A 22,800-nucleotide genomic window follows, 5' to 3' on the forward strand; every position below is an offset into this window, starting at 1 on the left:
CTTCACTTTTTCTTGCTCTTTCATCCATTTTCTTGCTCACATTCTTCTTTCCCCAAAAATCATTATTAGTATCCAGTACTCAACAAATTCATGTTCACAAAAACATCCAAATTGCAAATTCACATTGCCAAGACACACTTTACCCCCAACTTTGCATTTCCACTCTTTCATTAATCCCAAATCTTCACCAAAAATCAATTCCAGAAATCATTTCTTCCAATGTTAATGTCACTATGAATGAAGTCAAATCCTCTGCTGAAAATTGCTCTAACATACTTCACCATGTGTCCAAATTGGACCCTATTGAAAAAAGGGCATTAGATGATTGTATTGAACTTTTAGGTGATACTACTATTGATGAGTTACAAACAACTCTTTATGATCTTTCTACTAAAAATATTAGTAATTCACCTTTAAAGCACTATTATGATCTACAAACACTTCTTAGTGGTGCAATGACAAATCAAGATACTTGTCTTAATGGAATTTACAATAGTAAACACAATTTGAGTCAATACATTGAGAAGAACTTGCATACCATATCTCAACATGTGAGCAACTCTCTTGCCATGCTTAAGAAGTTAAAGACAGGGTCGACTCAAGGGTTAGGCCACTAATGCATCTATTTTAGACTCCCAAAATAGTGAACGATCCAAAAATAGTATATTCCTTCTGTTTCATTTTACATGACATATTTATCTATGACACATTCTTGAAGCCATAACACATTTTTTATTCTAGAAAGCTCTTTTTACCTTTAAACTTTTCGTCTTGTTCTATATCACCCAAGAGATACTTTAGGTAAGTATCTAAATTAAAGTAATTTTTTTTATTTCTTAAACTTTATATTCTGACAAATAACACCATATAAAATGAAATTGATGGAGTTTTCTCATATACGATATAATTTAACTTTATGACCACAAGATTTGAAATATTTTTTTATTTTTTTAAAATTATGTATCATGTCATACTAATACACATGAATTAAAACGAATATGATAGAAGTTTTTCCTTCTTTTTTAATTAGGATTTGTTGAAGTTTTCCTAGTGATGAGTGAGTAAATTACCTTAAATCTCTCTCTTTCATTAATTAGTAAAACATTTACTTACAATCATTTCTATTTCACTTTTTAATTTCAAGTCGATTTTATTGAATTAGTTACTTCTTTTTGTGCGTTTGTTTAATCATGAATAAGTTTGAAAGACTCTTATTATAATTTGATTTTAGGTCGTTATCAAACTCTAATGAAGTGTTCCCAGAATACCGGACCATGAAGAATGGGTACCCGAAATGGTTGGAAAAAAAGGAGAGGACGCTTTTACAAGCTCCGGTGAACCAAATTAAGTTCGATTTGGTTGTGGCTAAGGATGGTAGTGGTAATTTTACTACTATTAATGCAGCATTAAGTGCTGCACCAAATTCTAGTAGCACAAGATTTGTGATTTACATTAAGGCGGGAATGTATTTCGAATATATTGATGTAGAAAGAAAGAAAAGTATGATAATGTTCGTCGGAGATGGGATCGGAAAAACAACAATAAAGGGTAATCGGAACGTCGTTGATGGATGGACTACTTTCCGATCAGCTACCGTTGGTAAGTTCAAAACTCCCTATTTTATGTTTGTACTACATGTATCACGACAAATCTAAATTAATTTGTATAATATTTATAAATATGAAGAAATTAATATATAGAAGGGTAAAATTGTCAAATCTAAATTAATTTGTATTTATTTTAAATAGGTTTAAAGAATGGTTACAAGAAAATGAAAATAAGGGAGGTAGACGTAATATCGTAAACTACAGGGGAGGTGAGTGTTATAGAGCGAAACCTGAAGGGAGGTCTCTGAAATTATCCCTAAAAACAATTGCACCGTCGATACATATAATTTATAGAGATCCTTACACTTCCAATCACATGACTCGCCCCCTTGGTACAAAGTCGTCTTTGTTAGGGAGCGCTTTACCCCCAATGTGGGACTTCCTGGCGCGAATCTGGATTTAGTCGGGCTTCAATGTGAGTACCGGACACCGGGTGGGGGAAAAAAAATCACATGACTTCAACTTATAACGTAACCAAAAATTAATTTTGTTTTTCAGTCCTTGCTCGAATTGACCCATATTGTATTTAATTTGAAAGGTAGATCACTTCCCATATTTCTCTTCTCCAATCCATTAACAAAGATTGTTGCTTGACAAAGTCGATTTGTTGTGTATGAAGTTCAAATTGTGATTATAGTACTGATTTTGATATTAGAAAGTTAAGCTATCATTATTGAAAAAAGCTTAGAAAAATGGGCTTGAATGTGAAATTTGATTTTAACATATTATAACCTAATTTATAAGTGATATCGAAATTAAGTATGTACTTTAATATATGAATTATCCAACAACTACTAATTCATACTAATAAATATTGTTTAACATGATCAAATAAGTATGTAGTTTAATTGATTAATTGATCTAAAATTAAATGGACTATACATCATTGAGCTGCTAATAATGTCGTAAATCTCATTGAGTACTTCTTTATATTCTTACATTTTTACCTTTTAATTTTTAGTAAAAATTCTTATTATGTCATTGCTCAAATCTTATGACGCTAGAAATTTCTATGCACATATATAAGGTCATCACACATTTCTTCAAATCTTAACAAATTCAAGTATTTTTCATGAAATTATGTTTGGGTTATCCTTTTTGGGTCAATTGTTTAGTAAATGATCATCATTTTTCGTTTCTTTTTCTTTTTGCATATTATAAAATATTTTGACCACGATCTAGAGATCTTTATGAACAAATTAAAAGTTTTATGAGAAGATGTTAGATCACCGTCTAAAATGATGTAAATTATTGTAAATGTTAGATAACAGTCTAATGTATTATTTGTAAGTTTAAGCAATATATGAGCAAATATTAAATTCTACTATTAGTCTAACATTATTTGAAAAGACAATTTTTCAAGGCCTTTGCACAAACTTTTAAAAAAAAATTAAGGATACAATTTAAATGGTAACCTAAAACAGGATATATATATATCAACCATTTTCGCTCTTCTTGATAAGTAATTTGCAAAGATGGAGAAAAATCTTGTTAGGAGCGTAATATTCAAATGGACCTTATATCGCGCAATTCAAATTTAATTGGGATATCAATACGGGCTCCAAATAGCAAATGAAAAATCAAAAAGAACAAATAAACTGAGAAGACAATAGTAAGAGAGTGGTGAATAGGAAAGAAGGGTCCAGTCTATTGAAATTTAAAGCCCAACATATACTGGTCCCTCTATTAATGTTTGGCCAGTTTATGTTAGTCTTCAAGCCCTATTGATTAAAAGTTGGATCTAAAAAAAACAGTACGTTTATCGATTTCAAAATAATTTTAAATATAAGGTGTTTGAAGTTAAAATCAAGTTATTTCTTCTGAAATTCATGCAAAAATGACATTTCAATTATATGTGCATAAACAAAGATGACTTAATTTAGCCATATATGACTGGAGTTTAAACCAAAAATGACCACTTATAATTAAAGTTGATTCAAAGTAGATAAACTTTAATTTACTTATAATTAAAGTTGATACAAAAATAGATAACTTTAATTTAGTTATACGTGCTTGAACTTCAACTATATAAAATTTCAAATATTTTATTCGAAAATAAATTTATAAATTTTTTGCACGAATACAACTTAAATAATAGTGTACCAAAATCAAGTATTTGTGGACTTTAGCCCCTTAGACAAATGCTTTTCGCCAAAAGCTAAATATGGACCACCTTCCTTTGACTATTATTGTGAGTTTAAGTTTTTTTTAATATATATATATATATACACACACTCTAATCATGTATAGATAATGCAATTTTTTTACTGAGGGGTTTATATGAATCCCTTAGCTCCAAGCTGGCTCCGCTCCACCCCAGCCCCGAACAACTCAAAACCCCATTCGACCCAGCCGTACTCCATAGTAATTTTCTAAATTACATACAAATTCTCCTTAGATAATATTTTCTTATTCACATTACTAAATATCAAAGAAATTAATAAAAACTTAAAATTACTTATTTTTCTACATATAAATTCTCCTAGCCAATTACCAAACACACCCTTTGGTCCTCCTTGTTCCAAGTGAAAAATAGACTTGGAAAATGAACACACAAAAATATATAGAGATATATGTCTAGATGAGTTATTTATATCTGAACTTTTTATGAATAGATCAGATCATATACTATTATTGTACTCATAGAAAGGGAAACAACACTTAGAATGCAACTATCAACAAATGTGGTGCAGTGAACGAGGTTGCGCCTCTCTAAATCAAAGGTCTCGATTGGAATCTTTAGTATGAAAAAGTTCTTGACAAGGAGAACTATCCTTGAATGAGGCTCTACCCGACATGTATTCAAAATAATTGGTCGAGCTCCAATATGAATCCAATACCCCTTGAATGGGGCTCTATCCGACATAAATCCAAAATAGTCAGAACTCCAATATAAATATCAAACCTCGAACAAAAAAAGGAAAAAAAACACATAGAATGCAGACAAATACATCCTTGATTCACGGTTTTGCAGTGTCGGCAGTATGTGCAGACATGTGATTTTTCAATTAGATTCCTACACATAATTCTATTGTTCTTGCCACCTAACCACCAATGAATAACCATACCACCATTACTTCATTTCATTTATTTTTTACAATTTTCTACTCGGTATTCTATAAATATATTGAAGCTCGAATAATTGATTTTTCATGTAACTTCATTTTTATGTGTTATATTACTTCATTTTTGAGTTCTTGAACCTTCTTTCTTATCAATAGTATTGACACTATTTTGTAGTTTTCTGGTCTTCAATTTTGATTTTCACTGATGTTTTTTGTGTCTTGATTATTGTATTATTACGTCATTATTCTTTCTTGTGTTTTATCTAATACACTCCATTTCATATTAATTTGTTGTTATTGCTTTGTATCCCCTTTTTCAAATTGTTTGACAAGCTTTATTTAAGTTGAAGATTTATCAGAAATAGTCTCTCTATCTCTACGAGGTAGGGATAAAGTATGCATACACTCTACCCTCCCAAGTTCCACTTATGGGATTACACTAAATAAATAAATATATATATATATATAGTGTTGTCGTTCTTGTTGTTGTACTTCTAAAAATAGTCTAAATATAACATATATAATTGTAAAAAAATAAAAATTGAACCTTACTTAATCTCAAAAGTTAGTCCAAGAACGAGGATTAGAGATTACTCTTTCCATAATTGACTAACGTGAGAATTCTTTTTAAAAAAAACTCGCGACAAGGGCTGAATATCTGGAGTGTGAATAATTTTAATATGGGTGTTCAACATCGTGAATGAGAATTAGAATGAGTCTTGCTCTAATACCATGTAAAGAAATGAGTTAAATCTTTGATCTAAGTCAACACCAAATGCTAGCTCAAGAGATGAAAATTGTCCAAATCATATTAAAAGGTCACCGATCCCATAATTAACCAGTTTGAGATAGTATTTTCTACTTATTTATCAAACATCAGAAAATTAGTAAAAAAAAACTCACATATCCTCCACGAAAATGTTTTTTAAGAATATTTGAAGTGGAGAACATTTTTCCCTTAAACCTAAACATGTACAAATATTAAATTTTGAACAAAGTAAGTCAAATAATTAATAAATATCTCGATTCCTCTATTCATAAAGTTTAAATTCTGACTCAGTTTGATGTATCCGTTGAACAATCTCTTTTAGTGAAACTTCTTAAATTCCTATAAAAGAAGCACAACTTTACTACTCATTTCCATCACAAAGTTCCCAAAATGTATATCCAAAAAAAGAAACCTTCACTTTTTCTTGCTCTTTCATCCATTTTCTTGCTCACATTCTTCTTTCCCCCAAAATCATTATTAGTATCAAGTACTCAACAAATTCATGTTCACAAAAACATCCAAATTGCAAATTCACATTGCCAAGACACACTTTACCCCCAACTTTGCATTTCCACTCTTTCATTAATCCCAAATCTTCACCAAAAATCAATTCCAGAAATCATTTCTTCCAATGTTAATGTCACTATGAATGAAGTCAAATCCTCTGCTGAAAATTGCTCTAACATACTTCACCATGTGTCCAAATTGGACCCTATTGAGAAAAGGGCATTAGATGATTGTATTGAACTTTTAGGTGATACTACTATTGATGAGTTACAAACAACTCTTTATGATCTTTCTACTAAAAATAGTAGTAATTCACCTTTAAAGCACTATAATGATCTACAAACACTTCTTAGTGGTGCAATGACAAATCAAGATACTTGTCTTAATGGAATTTACAATAGTAAACACAATTTGAGTCAATACATTGAGAAGAACTTGCATACCATATCTCAACATGTGAGCAACTCTCTTGTCATGCTCAAGAAGTTAAAGACAGGGTCGGCTCAAGGGTAAGGCCACTAAAGCATCTATTTTAGACCCCCAAAATATAGAACGATCCAAAAATAGTACTATATTCCTTCCGTTTCATTTTACATGACACATCTATCTATAATATTCTTGAAACAATAACACATTTTTTATTTCAGAAAACTCTTTAAACTTTTCATTTTGTTCTATATCACCCAAGAGATACTTTAGGCAAGTATCTAAATTAAAATCGTTCTTTTTTTATTTCTTAAACTTTATTTTCTGACAAATAACACCATATAAAATGAAATTGATGGAGTTTTCTCATATACAACATAATTTAACTTTACGACCACAACATTTGAAAGATTTTTTATTTTTTTACATTATGTATCCTGTCAAATGAACACACATGAATCAAAACGAATAAGGTATAATTAGTTTTTCCTGCTTTTTTTAGGATTTGTTGAAGTTTTCCTAGTGATGAGTGAGTAAATTACTTTAAATTTCTCTCTTTCATTAATTAGTAAAACATTTACCATTTCCTTTATGTGCAATCATTTCTATTTCACTAAGTAATTTCAACTCGATTTTATTGAATTAGTTACTTTTTTTGTCTCGTTTTGTTTAATCATGAATAAGTTTGAAAGCCTCTTATTATAATTTGATTTTAGGTCGTCATCAAACTCTAATGAAGTTTTCCCAGAATACGGGACCATGAAGAATGGGTACCCGAAATGGTTGAAAAAAAAGGACAGGACACTTTTACAAGCTCCGGTGAACCAAATTAAGTTCGATTTGGTTGTGGCTAAGGATGGTAGTGGTAATTTTACTACTATTAATGCAGCATTAAGTGCTGCACCAAATTCTAGTAGTACAAGATTTGTGATTTACATTAAGGCGGGAACGTATTTCGAATATATTGATGTCGAAAGAAAGAAAAGTATGATAATGTTCGTCGGAGATGGGATCGGAAAAACAGTAATAAAGGGTAATCGGAACGTCGTCGATGGATGGACTACTTTCCGATCAGCTACCGTTGGTAAGTTCAAAACTCCCTAATTTGATACCGTATGAGTTTAACCTTTATACGTTGATAACTAGTAACGATTATCTGAAATTTAATTATATGTTACAATACTCATATTCGAGAAATATTAATTGAGAATAATAATTTTAAAATAAGATAGATAATTATTTGGACAAAGGCACGTTCTATGTAGTGTCATGCGTTGTTGAAATTAATTCAATGATTTAGACCTTCCTTAATCTCATATTATTGGTGTGAATAATTTGTTAATCATGAGTCATGTACACTATAATTAATAGTTTGATAGAATTATTCTAATATTCTTTTAGTAATCTAATTATGTTACATAGTATTCCCTCCGTTCATCTTTATTAGTTCGATATACTAAAAATAGTTGTCCAATAATATTTGTTTAGTTTAAAAATCAAGAGATAATTTACCTTTATGTCTATTTTACCCTTCTCAAAACATTTAATTTAATATATTTGAAAGATAATATAATACTAATATTGTCCAGATTATTAATTGTTTTTTAAGGTGTGTGTCAAGTTTTTTAGTAGATAACTATTATTGAAATTTGGACATAGGGAGTAGTTTTGTAAAGTAAAGATCATTGGTACCATCGTGAAGGGATGAATACATAGGATTTCTTCATTTTTAATTAGAGATTTCGAATTTAAATTAAGAGAGTGAAAAATAGTCATAATAAGACGTGTTTCGCTTTTAATAAGTTAGTCATGACATTAGATATTATTGTGTAGATATTTGTGTTACGCAAAAATTCGAAATATGAATTATTAAAAAGACATTGAAAGATCTTGACATGAAATATTAGCATTGAACATGTAGGGTTAATGAAAAAATTGATGGATTCTGTCGGTGTGGAAAAGCAAGACTTATATATACTCTATTCATGATTGAGACGATTTTGAAAAATCTAAAATTTAATCATGCTCAATAGAGCAATTAAACAATTAATATAATATATATTTTTTTTTAAAAAATAATTGATTAATCGTACTATTACCACCCCTAGCTACAAGTTTGAGACTTTAGATTCAAAAGACTAGTACAGAGTACCTTTAAAATAGGAAGGGACGAAGTAGGAAAAATGCTAATATATTATAATTTTATTTTATGTGATACAATTTGAATCACTTATAAAATTCAAATATCAGTGTTGTCCAGCAATTAAAAAATTGTCGTGTACCACAATATTATTAACGAATTTATGGAAATTTAATAATTTTTATTCATATTTTACTGCTAAATAAGAATTCGTTAACTTTAAGTATTAAATTCATCTATAATTACAAGTAGGAATAATTCATATATTTGTCTCATTAAGCATATCTAATAGATAAAGGACCCCACAACAACTACCTCAACATTAATTTGGTCCTATCTTGTAAATCGAGCGTTTGAGCTACCATAAAAGTTATGAATTCGATAAAATTTAATAATTTGATCTAAATTTTATATTTATATTTCCTCTGTCCCTAATTATTTGTCCTCTTTTTCTTTTTTAGTTGTCCCTAATTACTTGTCCATTTTGACAAATCAAGAAAGGATAAAATATGTTTACTTATTATACCCTCAATTAATTACTTTGAAAAAGATATAACTTCTTGAAAATCTTAAATTTTTAATTCATTCATTTCATAATTAATAGGGGTAAAATGGTAAACTCATTATATCAATAATTATTTTCTTAATAGATTTATCTATTCAAAAGTGGACAAATAATAATTAGGGACAGAGGAAATATTCAATAAAAAATATTTTAATTTAATTCACTTCAATCATTCAACTAGATTTATTTTACAAGTGTACTACTCCTATAATTAATGGTCCCATGTCTTCTTGTCTGGTTGGGTTCATCCCTCCAATAATTTTTGAATCCACATCAAAAAATAATTAAATAGCTCGACTTGAAGCAATGTGTAGCTTTAGCCTTTAATTTAGGACCACATAGAGTTATGGTATGATAGATGCTTATATTCGATTAAAGATCTTGAATTTGAGTTTTACGTATGAAAAATTATGATAAAATATAATTTTAAGTACAGTCGGAAACCAGATAAGGTCAAAGGGTTGTTCGATTATTTTTAACAAAAAATGACATCGTTTATATATGATTAACCTTTTTTAATATAGATGTTGAACCCCGATGCTTTTTCATGTGTATATTTTTTTCCTTCATATTTTGAACTTTTTAAAGAAAATTATGACTATTAATCTTGCGATTAGTGGTAGTGAAAGTATTATTCCAATTTGCATACAGGCAATGATATAAGACAACATAGGTCAGTGTCCATATATATATGACAAAGATTAGCAGGGTTTTTTCTTCTTCTTAATTTTCTTAAAGATCTAGTATCTGGTTATAAATATTAAATAATTAATAATAAATATAGATTTCTGAAAAGATGGAAGATTTGTCTATATATATGTTGGTGTCTTGTATTGTACTCTATAATCTATAATCCTCTGAAGAAACTGATTTCTAAATTAATAATTTGTACATCGAAGCAGATTCAAAACATGAAGTTTGTAAGTTTCTATAACAATATCAAGTAAATACTATAATAATAATAATTGAATCCACATTATAAATGGTATATCCATGCTTCCCTAATAAATTGTTTTACACTAGCCTTAAGCAGAATTCAAAGACGTTTAAGTCTAGTTTCAATATGAATATAAAAAGTCAAATTCAATTGTCGAAAATAAGATCAGTATTATAAAACTCAATATCTTTGGATTTTTTTTTTAATTGCAGCTGTGGTGGGAAATGGATTCTTAGCTAGAGGCATTACGTTTGAGAACTATGCCGGACCAAGCAAGCACCAAGCAGTGGCTCTGCGGAGCGGCTCCGACCTATCTGCTTTCTACCAATGTAGCTTTGTTGCCTATCAAGACACCCTCTATGTCCACTCCCTTCGACAATTCTATCGCAATTGTGATGTCTATGGGACGGTCGACTTCATTTTTGGTAACATTCTGAACTCTATGATTATCTCATCTTAATTTTTTAGTTGTTGTACGATATTTGGTAAATTTACTAAAAATGTTTATAAGTCAAAATAAAATTATATCATTTTTAGTTTAACCTTCTCTCCTTTTTGGCCGTTAAGTTAATATCTCAGATGGTCAAAATCAGAAAGTCATATATCCAAACTTTTCTCTCATATATATGTTGATCAAGTCATTAAACTATGTTAACTTTTTGTGTCTCTTTTCAAGTATATTAATAGTTTCTATATGAGATACCTGATTACTTCGATCCTAACAGATAATTTGTTAAATTATGTCTTCAAACAGGTAATGCAGCTGTTGTTCTCCAGAACTGTAACTTGTATGCTCGTAAACCCAACCCGAATCAGAAGAACTTGTTCACAGCACAAGGAAGAGAGGATCCAAATCAAAACACTGGAATTTCAATCTTGAATTGTAAAGTGGAAGCTGCATCGGATTTAGTTCCTGTTCTATCGTCATTCAAAAATTACTTAGGACGACCATGGAAACAATATTCAAGAACTGTAATTCTCTTCTCCAATATTGGTAGCTTAATTGATCCTGCTGGTTGGTTAGAATGGAGTGGTGATTTTGCATTGAACACACTTTATTATGGAGAGTATTTGAACCGGGGACCCGGTTCAAATACTAGTGCTAGAGTGAAATGGCCCGGTTATCGAGTCATTAATAGCTCTACTGAGGCGAGTCAATTTACTGTTGGGAATTTTATACAAGGGAGTGAGTGGATACCTGCTACCGAGGTGCCATTTTATTCCGGTTTGACTTCCTCTTGATACAAGATTTTAAGTCAGTGAACGCAGAGGCTCTATTAAGATGAATATTGTCATAGATGATTAATAAATTTTATCAAAACATCAACTTATAGGGTATTTATTTATATATATACCTTGGAGATAACAACCGCGACAGTTACTAGTCTGGTTCATTGCTTGCCTATGTTCATTGTTGCTTCATTTTATTGAGGAATTGTTAATGTCAATGAATTCAGAGTGGCAATATAAGTTTGATCTTATCATAAATAAATTTGGAATTATTTATTTACTTACTTATATAATAACGTCCGAAAATCTTAAGATCAAAATGAACGTGTTGGTGGACAATTGTCATCGAGTTTTGGGGGTGTCACATACCCTAGTATTAGATTTATATTAGTACCTTAAGAATGGAGAAATTTCTATAAACTAGTTTAATATTTGAATTTAAGTTAGATCCAAAATGTAATTTAACATAATATAGCTAGACCAGACCCCACCTGATGAGGATCTTTAGGGTCCTAGACAGTTGAGGGGGTGAAAATACCCTTGATCCATGAATGAGCACGCATTAGACCAAGCAGTGGAACACCATATAAAAATGTACGGATCTAAGTGTGAGGGGGTGATATACCACATCGGTTACTTAAAGACAAGAACCATGAGCAATCCTCCTCTTTTTTGGGTGTGAGTTAGGCGCAAGACTTAATTTGATACTTCCCTCTTAGTGCCTGAAGAATTTAAATTAATCGAACCAATAAGCCAAATACCATATGGTGTAACTAAAAAGTTAAATTATATTTTACAAGAGGACCTAACTTCTAAAGGCCACACAAATTATTTTCTGTTAATGATTTAAGGTGAACTTTTAAACTTCAATTTGAACCTAACTTAGCTAAAATGTAGGAAATACATAAACAAGAAATAAAACAAACTAAACACTAGCCAATAATTTTTGTATGGTGTAAGAAGATTGATATAAAAATGGCAAAAGATTTGTTTATCTCCATTCAAAAAGGGTCCTTTCCTTCTTTAATTTTCTCACTTTTCTTCTTTATTTTATTTTTCAATTTCCTAATTAGGCCACAACCATAATGGCTATTCCAAAAGGATTAGAAATCACTACTATAGGATTATTCTTACTTTTGGGTATAGCCATTTTATCATCAAAAGTTGCAGAATGTGCACCTTTTGGTTCGCGTCGTGGCCTTATGGAGACAGTTTTCGATGTTACCAAGTACGGAGCTAGACCAGATCCCACTGCAGATAGCACTCGGGTAAGACCCGAACCTATACCTGAATTTCTAGCTCCGCCCCCGATGTTATATTCACTATTCTATTATTACTATGTGTGCATATATATATTTTCATACATATTTAGGTATATATTGTTACGTTGCATCATGCCCCGTGTAGTGTGATTAGGAATACTTATAAGTATTTGTTAAAAATACTTATAATAATTCTATTATTATTAAAAAATGGAGCCCTCAAATTTGGGGACCTTAGATGGATTCCTCATTTTTAAAGGCATTGAGCCGTTCCCACCAGAATTTGATCAACCTAATGTAAAACAATTCTTGAAGCACTTTTATCGCTACAATAAAAGATTTCTTTATATCAAAAGTATTCAACGAGTAATGTTTACATACAAGACAAAAAAGAGAATTTTATTTGATGAAAGAGATTCGATTAAAGAGTCATATAGTTCTCTGCTCCTCCTAAATTCCCTTGTAACTTTGATGGTCGAAATTCGATTTTAATTATCTCTAGGACTTATATGCATATTCATAACAAGTTGTATTTTACTAGATTAACTACTTATTTAATTTGACTTGATGATTTTATAGACAAATAAATAAATTATTTATAAATGTAAAAAAAAATTAAAAAAAATTCTTGAATTTAATAGGGATTTATGATGGCATGGAGATCAGCCTGCCAATCAACAGGCTCAGCAAAAGTTGTTATTCCACCAGGAACATTCACTACAGGAGAAACTATTTTTCAAGGCCCATGTACATGCCCAAAGCCCATTACTATTGAAATTCAAGGGACAGTATTGTCAAATACAGACATAAGTTTGTACTCACGTGCCTCCTGGATATCCCTCGAACACGTGGACGGTGTCGTTATTACAGGTGGCGGAACTCTCAATGGACAAGGAAATGCCAGCTGGCAGTATGCTGACAAAACCGGAAGCACTCCTCCTCTCCCTACTGTAAGTTCAGATAGTCGGTCAACTTATGATCGTTCCAATTTTAATTTACTATTAAAATCATAAAATTAACTTTTATAATGAAAAAAAAGTAACTCTTATAAGAAAGAAGCAAAAAAATGACACACATAGCTAATATATGAAATTGACATAACCACCAAGGCAAGAGCATAGGAAGATGGATGAGATCCTCCACCTTTAACCATAACGCTCGAATTTGAGCTTTGAAAATTGAGAAACTTCTGGTTAAGAAGGATAGAGGCCGAGTCAGGATTAAGAGTTTGAGAGAACATAGGAAGATGGATGAGATCCTCCATCTTTAAAGGCAAGAGCATAGGAAGATGGATGAGATCCTCCACCTTTAACCATAACGTTCGAATTTGAGCTTTGAAAATGGAGAAACTCCTGGTTAAGAAGGATAGAGGCCGAGTCAGGATTAAGAGTTTGAGAGAGGTAGGGTTCAAACTCACAATTCTAGCATGAAAAGTATTTCCACGGTAACTTTCTTACCACTGAACCATCAATTAATTTTATTAGGGGTTCATAAGTTAATAAACATATATATTTATTTAATTTTCTATTACAAATACAGAGTCTACAGAAAAGTTACTGGGTTCGTCCGAACCCACAAACCCCATCTAACTCCGCCTCCGAAAAAGACGCACTTTAAATGTATCTTATGCGGCACGAATCCAAATAACCAGAAAATGAATTGTCAAATAAGTTTACTCAAGTCGACATGCGCACCTAACATGATATCCATGTCACACCATTTAAAATTAATATTTTTTCGACCCAACCTAATATCCATTATCTTTCATATTTTATATTTCTAGTACAATAAGTAGTTTTATGACTTTGATATAATAAACAGTTGAATGATCATATATGAAATTAACGACGATTTGAATTTGAATTATTATAATTTTTGTATGTGTAGTCTCTTGTATTTCAAACTGTGAAGAGTTCTTCCATCAATGGCATCAATTTTGTGGATTCCAAAGGTGTCCACTTGAAAATTACTGATAGTAATGACATCACAGTTACAAAAATCAAGATTACAGCACCAGGAACAAGTCCAAATACTGATGGAATTCATATAAGTGAAACAATTAATATCAATATTACTGATAGCAACATTGGGACAGGTGATGATTGCATTAGTGTTGGACATGGTACTACCAATATTTTTGTCAATAATATTCATTGTGGCCCTGGACATGGAATAAGGTTAGTTTTTAATTAATAATTTAATATTATTATGTATTTTTTTCGGTTAATTTTTCACATAAGTAATAGAAGAATATGAAATGACTCGACTAGACAAGAATGATCAAGAGATCACAATGATTCAAACTCGTGATATTACATTTTACGAGCTAATGTGATCTCTTAATCAACGAATAATTTTACATCTCTTTTACGTTCTAGCCCTAATATGTTGTAAAAGAACAATAATACGTACTTTTGGTTCCTCAGTTATTTGTAAAATAACTTAAAGAGTATTGTGACACAACAAAAAAAGCCGTCGCAAGAATCCAATAGATGTGTTGTCGGAATTTGGCTCGTCAGTAAGGAATTTCTGATAAAAAGTCAGTTGGAAATGTTACTGACGAGCCAAAGTCTGACGAATTTCATAAAAAAAATAATGATTTTCTGGTAGTGTGATACGTGATTAAGCACATTTTAACTTTCAAGTAACTAAAATATTTATTTTCCGATCCCTTTACGTAGAAAATATGTTATATCTAGATTATTTTTAAAAGTGTATAGTTGTCAAATATGGAGTATAGTTAACATAACACATAGACTGATTAAGATATAATATTATTAATAATTATGATAAATTGATGAATATTCAAAGCAACAGGAATAAGAGTACATATTTTAATTAATTAATGGACGTTACCGATTAATAAAAAATCATTTTGCTCAAATGGTAAGCATCTTAAAGTTGTGGGATTCAATGTGTTTATTCAAGTGTTACAAGGATTAACATTGAAAATCATCTATAATTGAGGGGTTAAAAATACTACTAACTTTTTTCATAAATTTAGATAAATAAAAATTTTAAATGTAGTTTTTTGTTTTAATCTTTCTTTTTTTTGCAGCATTGGAAGCCTTGGAAAAAGACCAGATGAGAAGGATGTTACAAAAGTTTATATAAAAAACTGTACATTTCACAGTACAACAAATGGTGCAAGAATCAAGACTTATATGGCTTCATCTCCACTACAAGTTTCTGATGTTGTTTATGAAGATATTGTCTTGGATGATGTTAAAAATCCAATTCTTATTGATCAACACTATAATTCCAAGAACAAAAATGAGGTAAGCTATCATGACTACTTTTCACAAACTAGTTACTCGACACATATGTTGGAGCGTTAGAAATTTTAGTATATTCACTCATCTTAACCATGTCGCTATGTGCTAGACACACAATTTGACACCCCTAAACTTAGGTATCCACAACACCTAAGGATGTGTGACTTAGTGGTCAACAATATGCCTGACAGAGAGTCATGAGATCTCAATTTAGGTGATGATTTCTTTTCAATATTCAAGCCTTGCTAGATAAAGTTAATTACTCAATACCTTTGCCAATAAGAGATAACAAGTACCTCGAGTTCTATTGGGACAATAATGTTAAGATCACCATAATTTGAAATAGTAATACAGTTTGAATTGTATTTTTTTTCAACAGAAGCAAAAACACTACATGATTTCTTTCTAAAATTCAAACCTTACTAAACAGAATTAAATGAGAGATAATAAGTATCATCGTAAACTATTAGTATTTCATCATAACACATGAATTTGAGTTAATTATACTAATTTGTGTAGATCAATTTCACTTATACATTATTATATTTTGTTTGGTATAGCCATCAAAGGTGAAATTAACAGATATTCACTTCAAGAACATAAGGGGCACAACAAATACAAAAGCTCCAGTAGCACTTAATTGCAGTGAAGCAGCTCCATGTGAAGGAGTTGAATTGGCTGACATTGATATAACCCCATCTGATTCAACTGGACCTCTTTTAGGAGCAACATGTCAAAATGCCAAAACAGTATTCAGTGGAAAAACTAGTGTACCAGCATGTCAATAATTACATTATTAATCAAATTATGTCTATGAAAAATGTGTGTGAATTTCAATAAAACCATGTAATTTTGTTTATGGTTTATTATAATATTTATCTTTTTTTTTCGATGTCTGAAAATAGAGAAAGAGATAAAATTTAGCTTGACGCATATTAGCTACTGAGTGTAGCTAGCTAGGGTTAGTTTCTTAGTGACAATAATGCATGTTAGTAGTTAGGGATACCAGCCCTAACTAAATACATGCATGTGTTCAATCTTGTATCTGCATAATTTATTTATGATTTATTATAATATTTATATTATTTTGGTGTCTTAAAATAGAAAAAAGATAAAAATTTATAGCTTGACGTATATTAGCTACGGAATATAGCTAGGGTTAGTTTCTTAGTGACAATGATGTTAGTCGTTAGGGATACCAACCCTAGCTAAATACAATATGCATATGTTCTGCTGTATTCACATAATTTATTTATGGTTTATTACGATATTTTTCTTTTTTAGGGTCTTCTAGAAAAATAGAAAAAGATAAAATTTAGATTGATTCATATTAGCTACAAAATTATAAATAGTAAGGGTTTTCTTATGGAAAATATTTCGTTTTTTTTCAACAAATTTCAATCTAACACTAAATAAGAAAAGTTTTTAAAATTTTTGTTAGTATTGAGAAATTATCTAATCTTATAAGTTGACAAAGTTATTTAATTAGAAGTGATATAAGAAATACCAATAAATTAGTCAAAAATTTGTTCACAAGATCCCTAATAATTATTTAATCATCACCTTATAATTCCATATAAGATTATATACGTCACAACTAGCCGATTTTGGGATCCTTAATTAATTCATAGTCTAAACTATATAATTCTAGCCACTTAAAAGACAACTTAAAACATATATAACAAATTTGAGAACAAATACATGTAATTTGTATTCAAAGGTTACTTAGATATTGAAAAAATGAATTATAAAATTGCGAAACATATTTTATTCTATAAATTGCTACATCTTAACACATTTTGGTGAGAACTAGCTGATTTTGGGTTCAAGTGACCTTTCACTTCTAACTACAACTCATTCGTTGATTCTTCCATATAATAGATCACCTAGGTTCATGTCTATAAGTACTTAGTGACAATTGTCTTATGAAGATTCGTTCTCGCTATGACTTTAACCAAGCAATTCATTCTTTTACGATCAATGACCTGACTCCTCCCATTGCTTGGGAGCTCGAGATGAAGTTATGGAAATCTATGGATAAAGTTATAAATTTTATCTGAGAGCTCACATACATGACTGTACTTCAAGCATTCATGTAAACAAACTTATGCTAGAAATAATAATTTGTTATTGAATTTATAAACACTCAATTCAATTCCCAAATCAACTCCAAATTAGCTCAATTTTAAATATCATAAATAACTAACCCCAATAATCTATTTGTGAAAAACACATCAAATCTAACAAACTTATTCTATCATTTTCAAATTTTTTTCTCAAGAACCTTCAATGGTGTTCTTTTCTTGGATTTTACACTCAATGCCTAGTTCCTTTATATAATGTAGCACATCATAATTTTTTTTTTTTTTTTTGATAACATGATTTTCTATATTGTGTGATAATGATATAGAAGAAGAAGAGCAACAAATATGTTTTTTTTTTTTGTCTAAAATTTGTCAACATTAACTATGAATTAAATAATTTGAAAACTTGATTAAATATGGCTACAAGTGCAATTAGTTCTAATCCTCAGTACTAAGAGGCCCATTGGACAAAAGACAGTTTCTAAGCCCATTTCGAAAAACCCTAGGGCATTAATTTCAGTGGTATAAAAGCCGCCTCTCCCAACCACTGTCCATTTCTCCTTTGTTCGCAGCTTCACAAAATCGAAAATGGTTTCGTTGAAGCTCCAGAAGCGGCTCGCCGCTAGTGTCCTCAAGTGTGGAAGAGGAAAAGTTTGGCTTGATCCTAATGAAGGGAGTGAAATTTCCATGGCCAATTCCCGTATGTTTCTGTTTTCTTTTTCTTATCAATCTCTATTTACGTTCATGCTATCTCTGTGATCTCTTGTTTGTATGTTGTAGCTTTTATTTGTGAAAGATCTGTAGTAGATTTTGATCAGTTTAGCTCCAACGAGGCTTAGGTTATGTTTACTTTATCGTTTCACCGTTTTTTTTGGTTGTGGAGTGTTTTAGGTTTGGAATTTGATCAACCTTACTGTTGTTGTAACGAAATATACTCTTCACGTAGTATATGTTGACCAGTTTAGATCCAAAGAGGCCTAGATTATGCTACTTTGATTATCGTTTCATCGTTTTTTGTGTGTGGAGGGTTTTAGGTTTGGATTTTGATCAACATTAGAATTGTTTCAACTTAATATACTGTTTATGTATATTTATGTCGTAGAGTTTGATCAGTTAAGCTCCAGTGTACCGTAGATTAATGTACTGTTATTATCAATTCGCCTTTTGTTAGAGTTGCGGTTTTCGAATTTAGTTAGTAATGCTCACGAGACTAGCAGCATAATAATGTTTTGTTATTTACATGTAAACAGTGTCAGCTTAGAGTGATATTTCTTAGATTTGAGCATTGGAAACATTGTTGATTTTGGTAAGCTTTATTAAGAAGGATGGTTTTTCTTGTGTTAACGGATGGGAATAACCAATTACACTGATTTTGTCTGAAAACTGAAGATGTAGTGGATTGAAATTATTGGCAGGTGTTGATAGGTTTTGTGACAAGTTATATTTGCTGAAGTTTTTGAGTCGTGAGATGGAAATGTAATTGAGCTGTATATGTTCATTACAGCACCGTCATTGTAATTTAACCAGTAATGATAGGGTTACCAAACAGTGGTATAAATTATCTGCAATTATCTTTATTTTTGGCAGATATCAATTTGGAATGATACCTACTTTTTGGGATTTCATTGGGTGTGTTGTCGTATTGACAGATATCTATTTGGTGTTGCTGCTTTGCATTATTTGCTTATTAATCTGATGATTAGATTAGATGACCAAAAGATATTAATGTTTACTCAATCTCGATAATTAGAACATGTTGCTTTAACAAGCTAATTGGGCAAGCTTGTGCAAGCCATTTGCGATCCTTGTAACTCTGCGTATGTTATTGTGGCAACTATTGTTTGTTGTAGTTTCTTATTTACTGCTAGTAATCTCTTCATTTCCATTTGGTGCAGGTCAAAACATCAGGAAATTGGTTAAGGATGGTTTCATCATCAGGAAACCAACCAAAATTCACTCAAGATCTCGTGCTCGCAGAATGAAGGAGGCCAAGAGGAAAGGCCGTCACTCTGGATATGGTACCTCCTTGTCTTGACTGTGATTGCAGAAACTTATTTTACATGACCTAGTTCAGTTTTTAGGTAGCTCTATTGATTTGCTGTCAAACATTGAACATTGTTTTTTTCCCTTCAAAAAAGAAGAATATAACAACTCAATTTTTCAATCAAAATAAAGAAGAATATAAGAGGTGAACTTCCAAGGAGAAAGTTTTTGGCCATACATGGCATCTATGCCAATTAAAATGAGATAGAGGGAATATAAGCCTATATTTAGTATTATTCTTTCTGGTAAGTTGTTTAATACAATTATGCTTTGTTTTAGTGTAGTGTCACTTCACCTTTTTGACCTAATTAAACAGTTTTTTGTGTACTCCATACCTAAAGAAGATATATCAATATAGGCACCTTTTTGGTTGCTTTGTATCAAAGATTATTTTGCTCGTATATTAACTGGCTTTGAACTATGCCATTTCTACCTTGTCTTTGTAGTGACTAATGTATATTAGCAGGTGAAATTGCTCTGTTGGCTTATATCTGTTCTTTTCTCAGGTAAGCGCAAAGGTACCAGGGAGGCTAGACTGCCTACCAAGGTGCTTTGGATGAGGAGATTGAGAGTCCTCAGGCGTTTGCTTCGCAAGTATAGGGAATCAAAGAAGATTGACAAACACATGTATCATGACATGTACATGAAGGTGAAGGGTAATGTTTTCAAGAACAAGCGTGTGCTGATGGAAAATATCCACAAGACAAAGGCTGAGAAGGCTAGAGAGAAGACCTTGTCCGACCAATTTGAGGCTAGGAGGGCAAAGAACAAGGCAAGCAGAGAAAGAAAGTTTGCAAGGAGGGAAGAACGTTTGGCTCAGGTAATTGTTTGAAGCTCATTAAAATTTCTAGAGAAAAGTTGGCTCTGACACTTGATAGAGTGCTCTACTCAAGTTTTATGGTTTTAAGATACATTTCATGTGATTATGGGATTTTATACCCTTTTAAGTATCTGTGTAGGATTTTTGCTCATCTTTTCTGTTTCAATTTTCAGGGACCAGGAGGAGAGAAGCCAGTACAACAACCTGCAGCACCAGCCGCTGCCGCACCAGCCCAGCCAGCTCAGTAAGTTCATCTGCAAATATATTAATTGTAGTTTCTCCTAGGGCCTAGTTTGAACATCATTTGATGAGAGTATATCCTTGCAGGGGATCTAAGAAGTCGAAGAAATGAGCATGATGAATTGTAAGGAGGGTTGGCGCTATGCCTACTTTTTGTCCTTGTTAGTATGGCAGTTTAGTATGTTTGATCCCTTCCCTTTTTGGCCTTTTAACTTTAAAAGACAATGTTACTTGTATGAATTTGAAAGCTGGTTTAAATTTTTGATACGTTGATCCTTTTATATGTTTTAATCATATTTTCTCCAGAGTCATTTTTGCATTGGATTGAATTCTTCTTCTTGTTGCATTTCTGCTTTTTTGGCTAGTTGTGACTGTTCAATCGAAGATGGTCCCTTTATGGACGTGAGTCATTTGCTTCGATTTTAATTGTAGCAGGATAAATTCACTACTCGTCAATGTGAACAAGGATAGGACTTATTTGCCTGGTTATGTCTTACAATTTGCTAGTATTTTATGGTGAATTGTTCCAGTGCTTTTATTACATTCTCAGTAATGCGATATTGTATGTGCTATTCTGAATTTGAGCTTTCCACGTGTACGTGAGAATATTTCTTCAGTTTTATCGTTATGTACTTCCATAGCTTTAGTGCCTAAGATGTATTTTGTTTTAGCGGATGTGGACAAAATACTCATGCTTACTACTGACTAGTGACGACTCATGTCCTATGAAATCCTTAGAAGATGGTATACGTTGAGGCAAAATTCGCGGTTTAAAATATGAGGACAGTAGAGTTCAGTTAGTGTACAAACTTGTAGTTGTAACAGACACGATTATAATCAATATTCATTGCATAACCGTGATGTTGAGCTGTTGAACGTGCGGTGGGAATTCATACTTGTTGGGCCATAAATGGTTTGGTGAGTGTTAGTTTATTTATTATATATTCAAATGGTGATATAATAAAATTATTTTTTTATTTATAGTTTTTTTTTTAAAAAGTGTGTAAAGTTAATAGTGAACCGTGTTCAATATATTGGAGTAATTTTTATCTCAATTTTTATAATATAAAAATTTAATCAATTTTTAAATTTGAGTTTTAGATATTTTTAAAATTGTTTATTATTATAATTTATGGCATTTTCTTTTATGTAACTCTCGATAATATATGTTACTCTCTTCGTAAAACTGCTCATGTTGAGTCCAAGCAAAACAATCGGAATCTGCTTAATAATGGGACAATTGAAAGTTGTTCAAAGTCTTTCCTTATATATATATAAGTAGTACTCCCTCCTTTTTATATTAATTGATTTTTTAGAGTTTTTTTTATTGTTCAAAATAAGTGAATTATTTAAAGTATAAGATGAATGTTCGATTTTTTTTTCCATATTTGTCCTTTCCTATAATGAAGTTTGATATTTTCTAGGAAATGAATGTCATACTTACTAAGTTTTATTTATGATTTCGCAAAGAAAAATAGTGGAAATTTTAATTTAAATTATGTTCTTAAATATTTTTTTTTAATAAGTATATATTACTTTACAAATTTGAACACAAATTCAATTAACATGGAATAGAGGAGGAGGTAATTACTTAATAGGAGTAATAATAAAATAAATAATGTCACCCCATTCTACAACAAAAAAGTGGCAGATCCAAGACTGTCCAGTCCAACTGGTGATAAATCTCACCGACGTCGCTCACATTTCTATAAAAATATAAATAATAAAATAAAATTCTTGGGTTTTGTAAATTCATCCACTAGAGTAATATTTATTCAAGAGCAAGCTTTCTAAAATAAAAAAAGTTTTATATCAGTATTTTGTGGTATG

At 30.9% G+C, this 22,800-nt stretch overlaps 3 protein-coding genes across 5 annotated transcripts in view; all 3 read left to right on the top strand.

Annotated features, from left to right (window-relative positions):
- LOC102588169 (pectinesterase-like) overlaps positions 1-11,468 on the top strand; it is a 14,241-nt gene extending 2,773 nt beyond the window's left edge. Inside the window, exons 2-5 of one of the 2 annotated variants that reach the window (XM_015312538.1) lie at positions 1-604; positions 7,091-7,458; positions 10,229-10,441; positions 10,771-11,468. The exon at positions 1-604 is cut by the window's left edge and continues 1 nt beyond it. In XM_015312538.1, the coding sequence (XP_015168024.1) occupies positions 234-604; positions 7,091-7,458; positions 10,229-10,441; positions 10,771-11,258 (1,440 nt within the window). In that variant the 5' untranslated portion in view covers positions 1-233 and the 3' untranslated portion in view covers positions 11,259-11,468. Of the gene's footprint in view, positions 605-5,749; positions 6,458-7,090; positions 7,459-10,228; positions 10,442-10,770 lie in introns of those variants that run through there. The other variant, XM_006355754.2, reaches the window with a different exon arrangement.
- Positions 11,469-12,307: 839 nt separating this feature from the next.
- Positions 12,308-16,620, top strand: LOC102588500 (polygalacturonase). Its single transcript, XM_006355755.1, has 5 exons — positions 12,308-12,514; positions 13,150-13,458; positions 14,396-14,685; positions 15,567-15,786; positions 16,344-16,620. The coding sequence occupies exons 1-5, from the start codon at positions 12,332-12,334 to the stop codon at positions 16,569-16,571; spliced, it is 1,230 nt and encodes a 409-aa protein (XP_006355817.1). The 5' UTR covers positions 12,308-12,331; the 3' UTR covers positions 16,572-16,620.
- A 1,787-nt stretch (positions 16,621-18,407) lies between these two features.
- Positions 18,408-21,289, top strand: LOC102577496 (60S ribosomal protein L19-like protein). Of its 2 annotated transcripts, none has more exons than XM_006355756.2 (5): positions 18,408-18,567; positions 19,763-19,885; positions 20,417-20,730; positions 20,904-20,974; positions 21,058-21,289. In XM_006355756.2, exons 1-5 carry the CDS (start codon positions 18,456-18,458, stop codon positions 21,080-21,082), a joined length of 645 nt encoding a protein of 214 aa, XP_006355818.1. In that variant the 5' UTR covers positions 18,408-18,455; the 3' UTR covers positions 21,083-21,289.
- The last annotated feature ends 1,511 nt before the right edge of the window (positions 21,290-22,800 follow it).

Source organism: Solanum tuberosum, unplaced genomic scaffold, assembly GCF_000226075.1.
Source record: "Solanum tuberosum cultivar DM 1-3 516 R44 unplaced genomic scaffold, SolTub_3.0 scf00208, whole genome shotgun sequence".
NCBI classification, from domain to species: domain Eukaryota; kingdom Viridiplantae; phylum Streptophyta; class Magnoliopsida; order Solanales; family Solanaceae; genus Solanum; species Solanum tuberosum.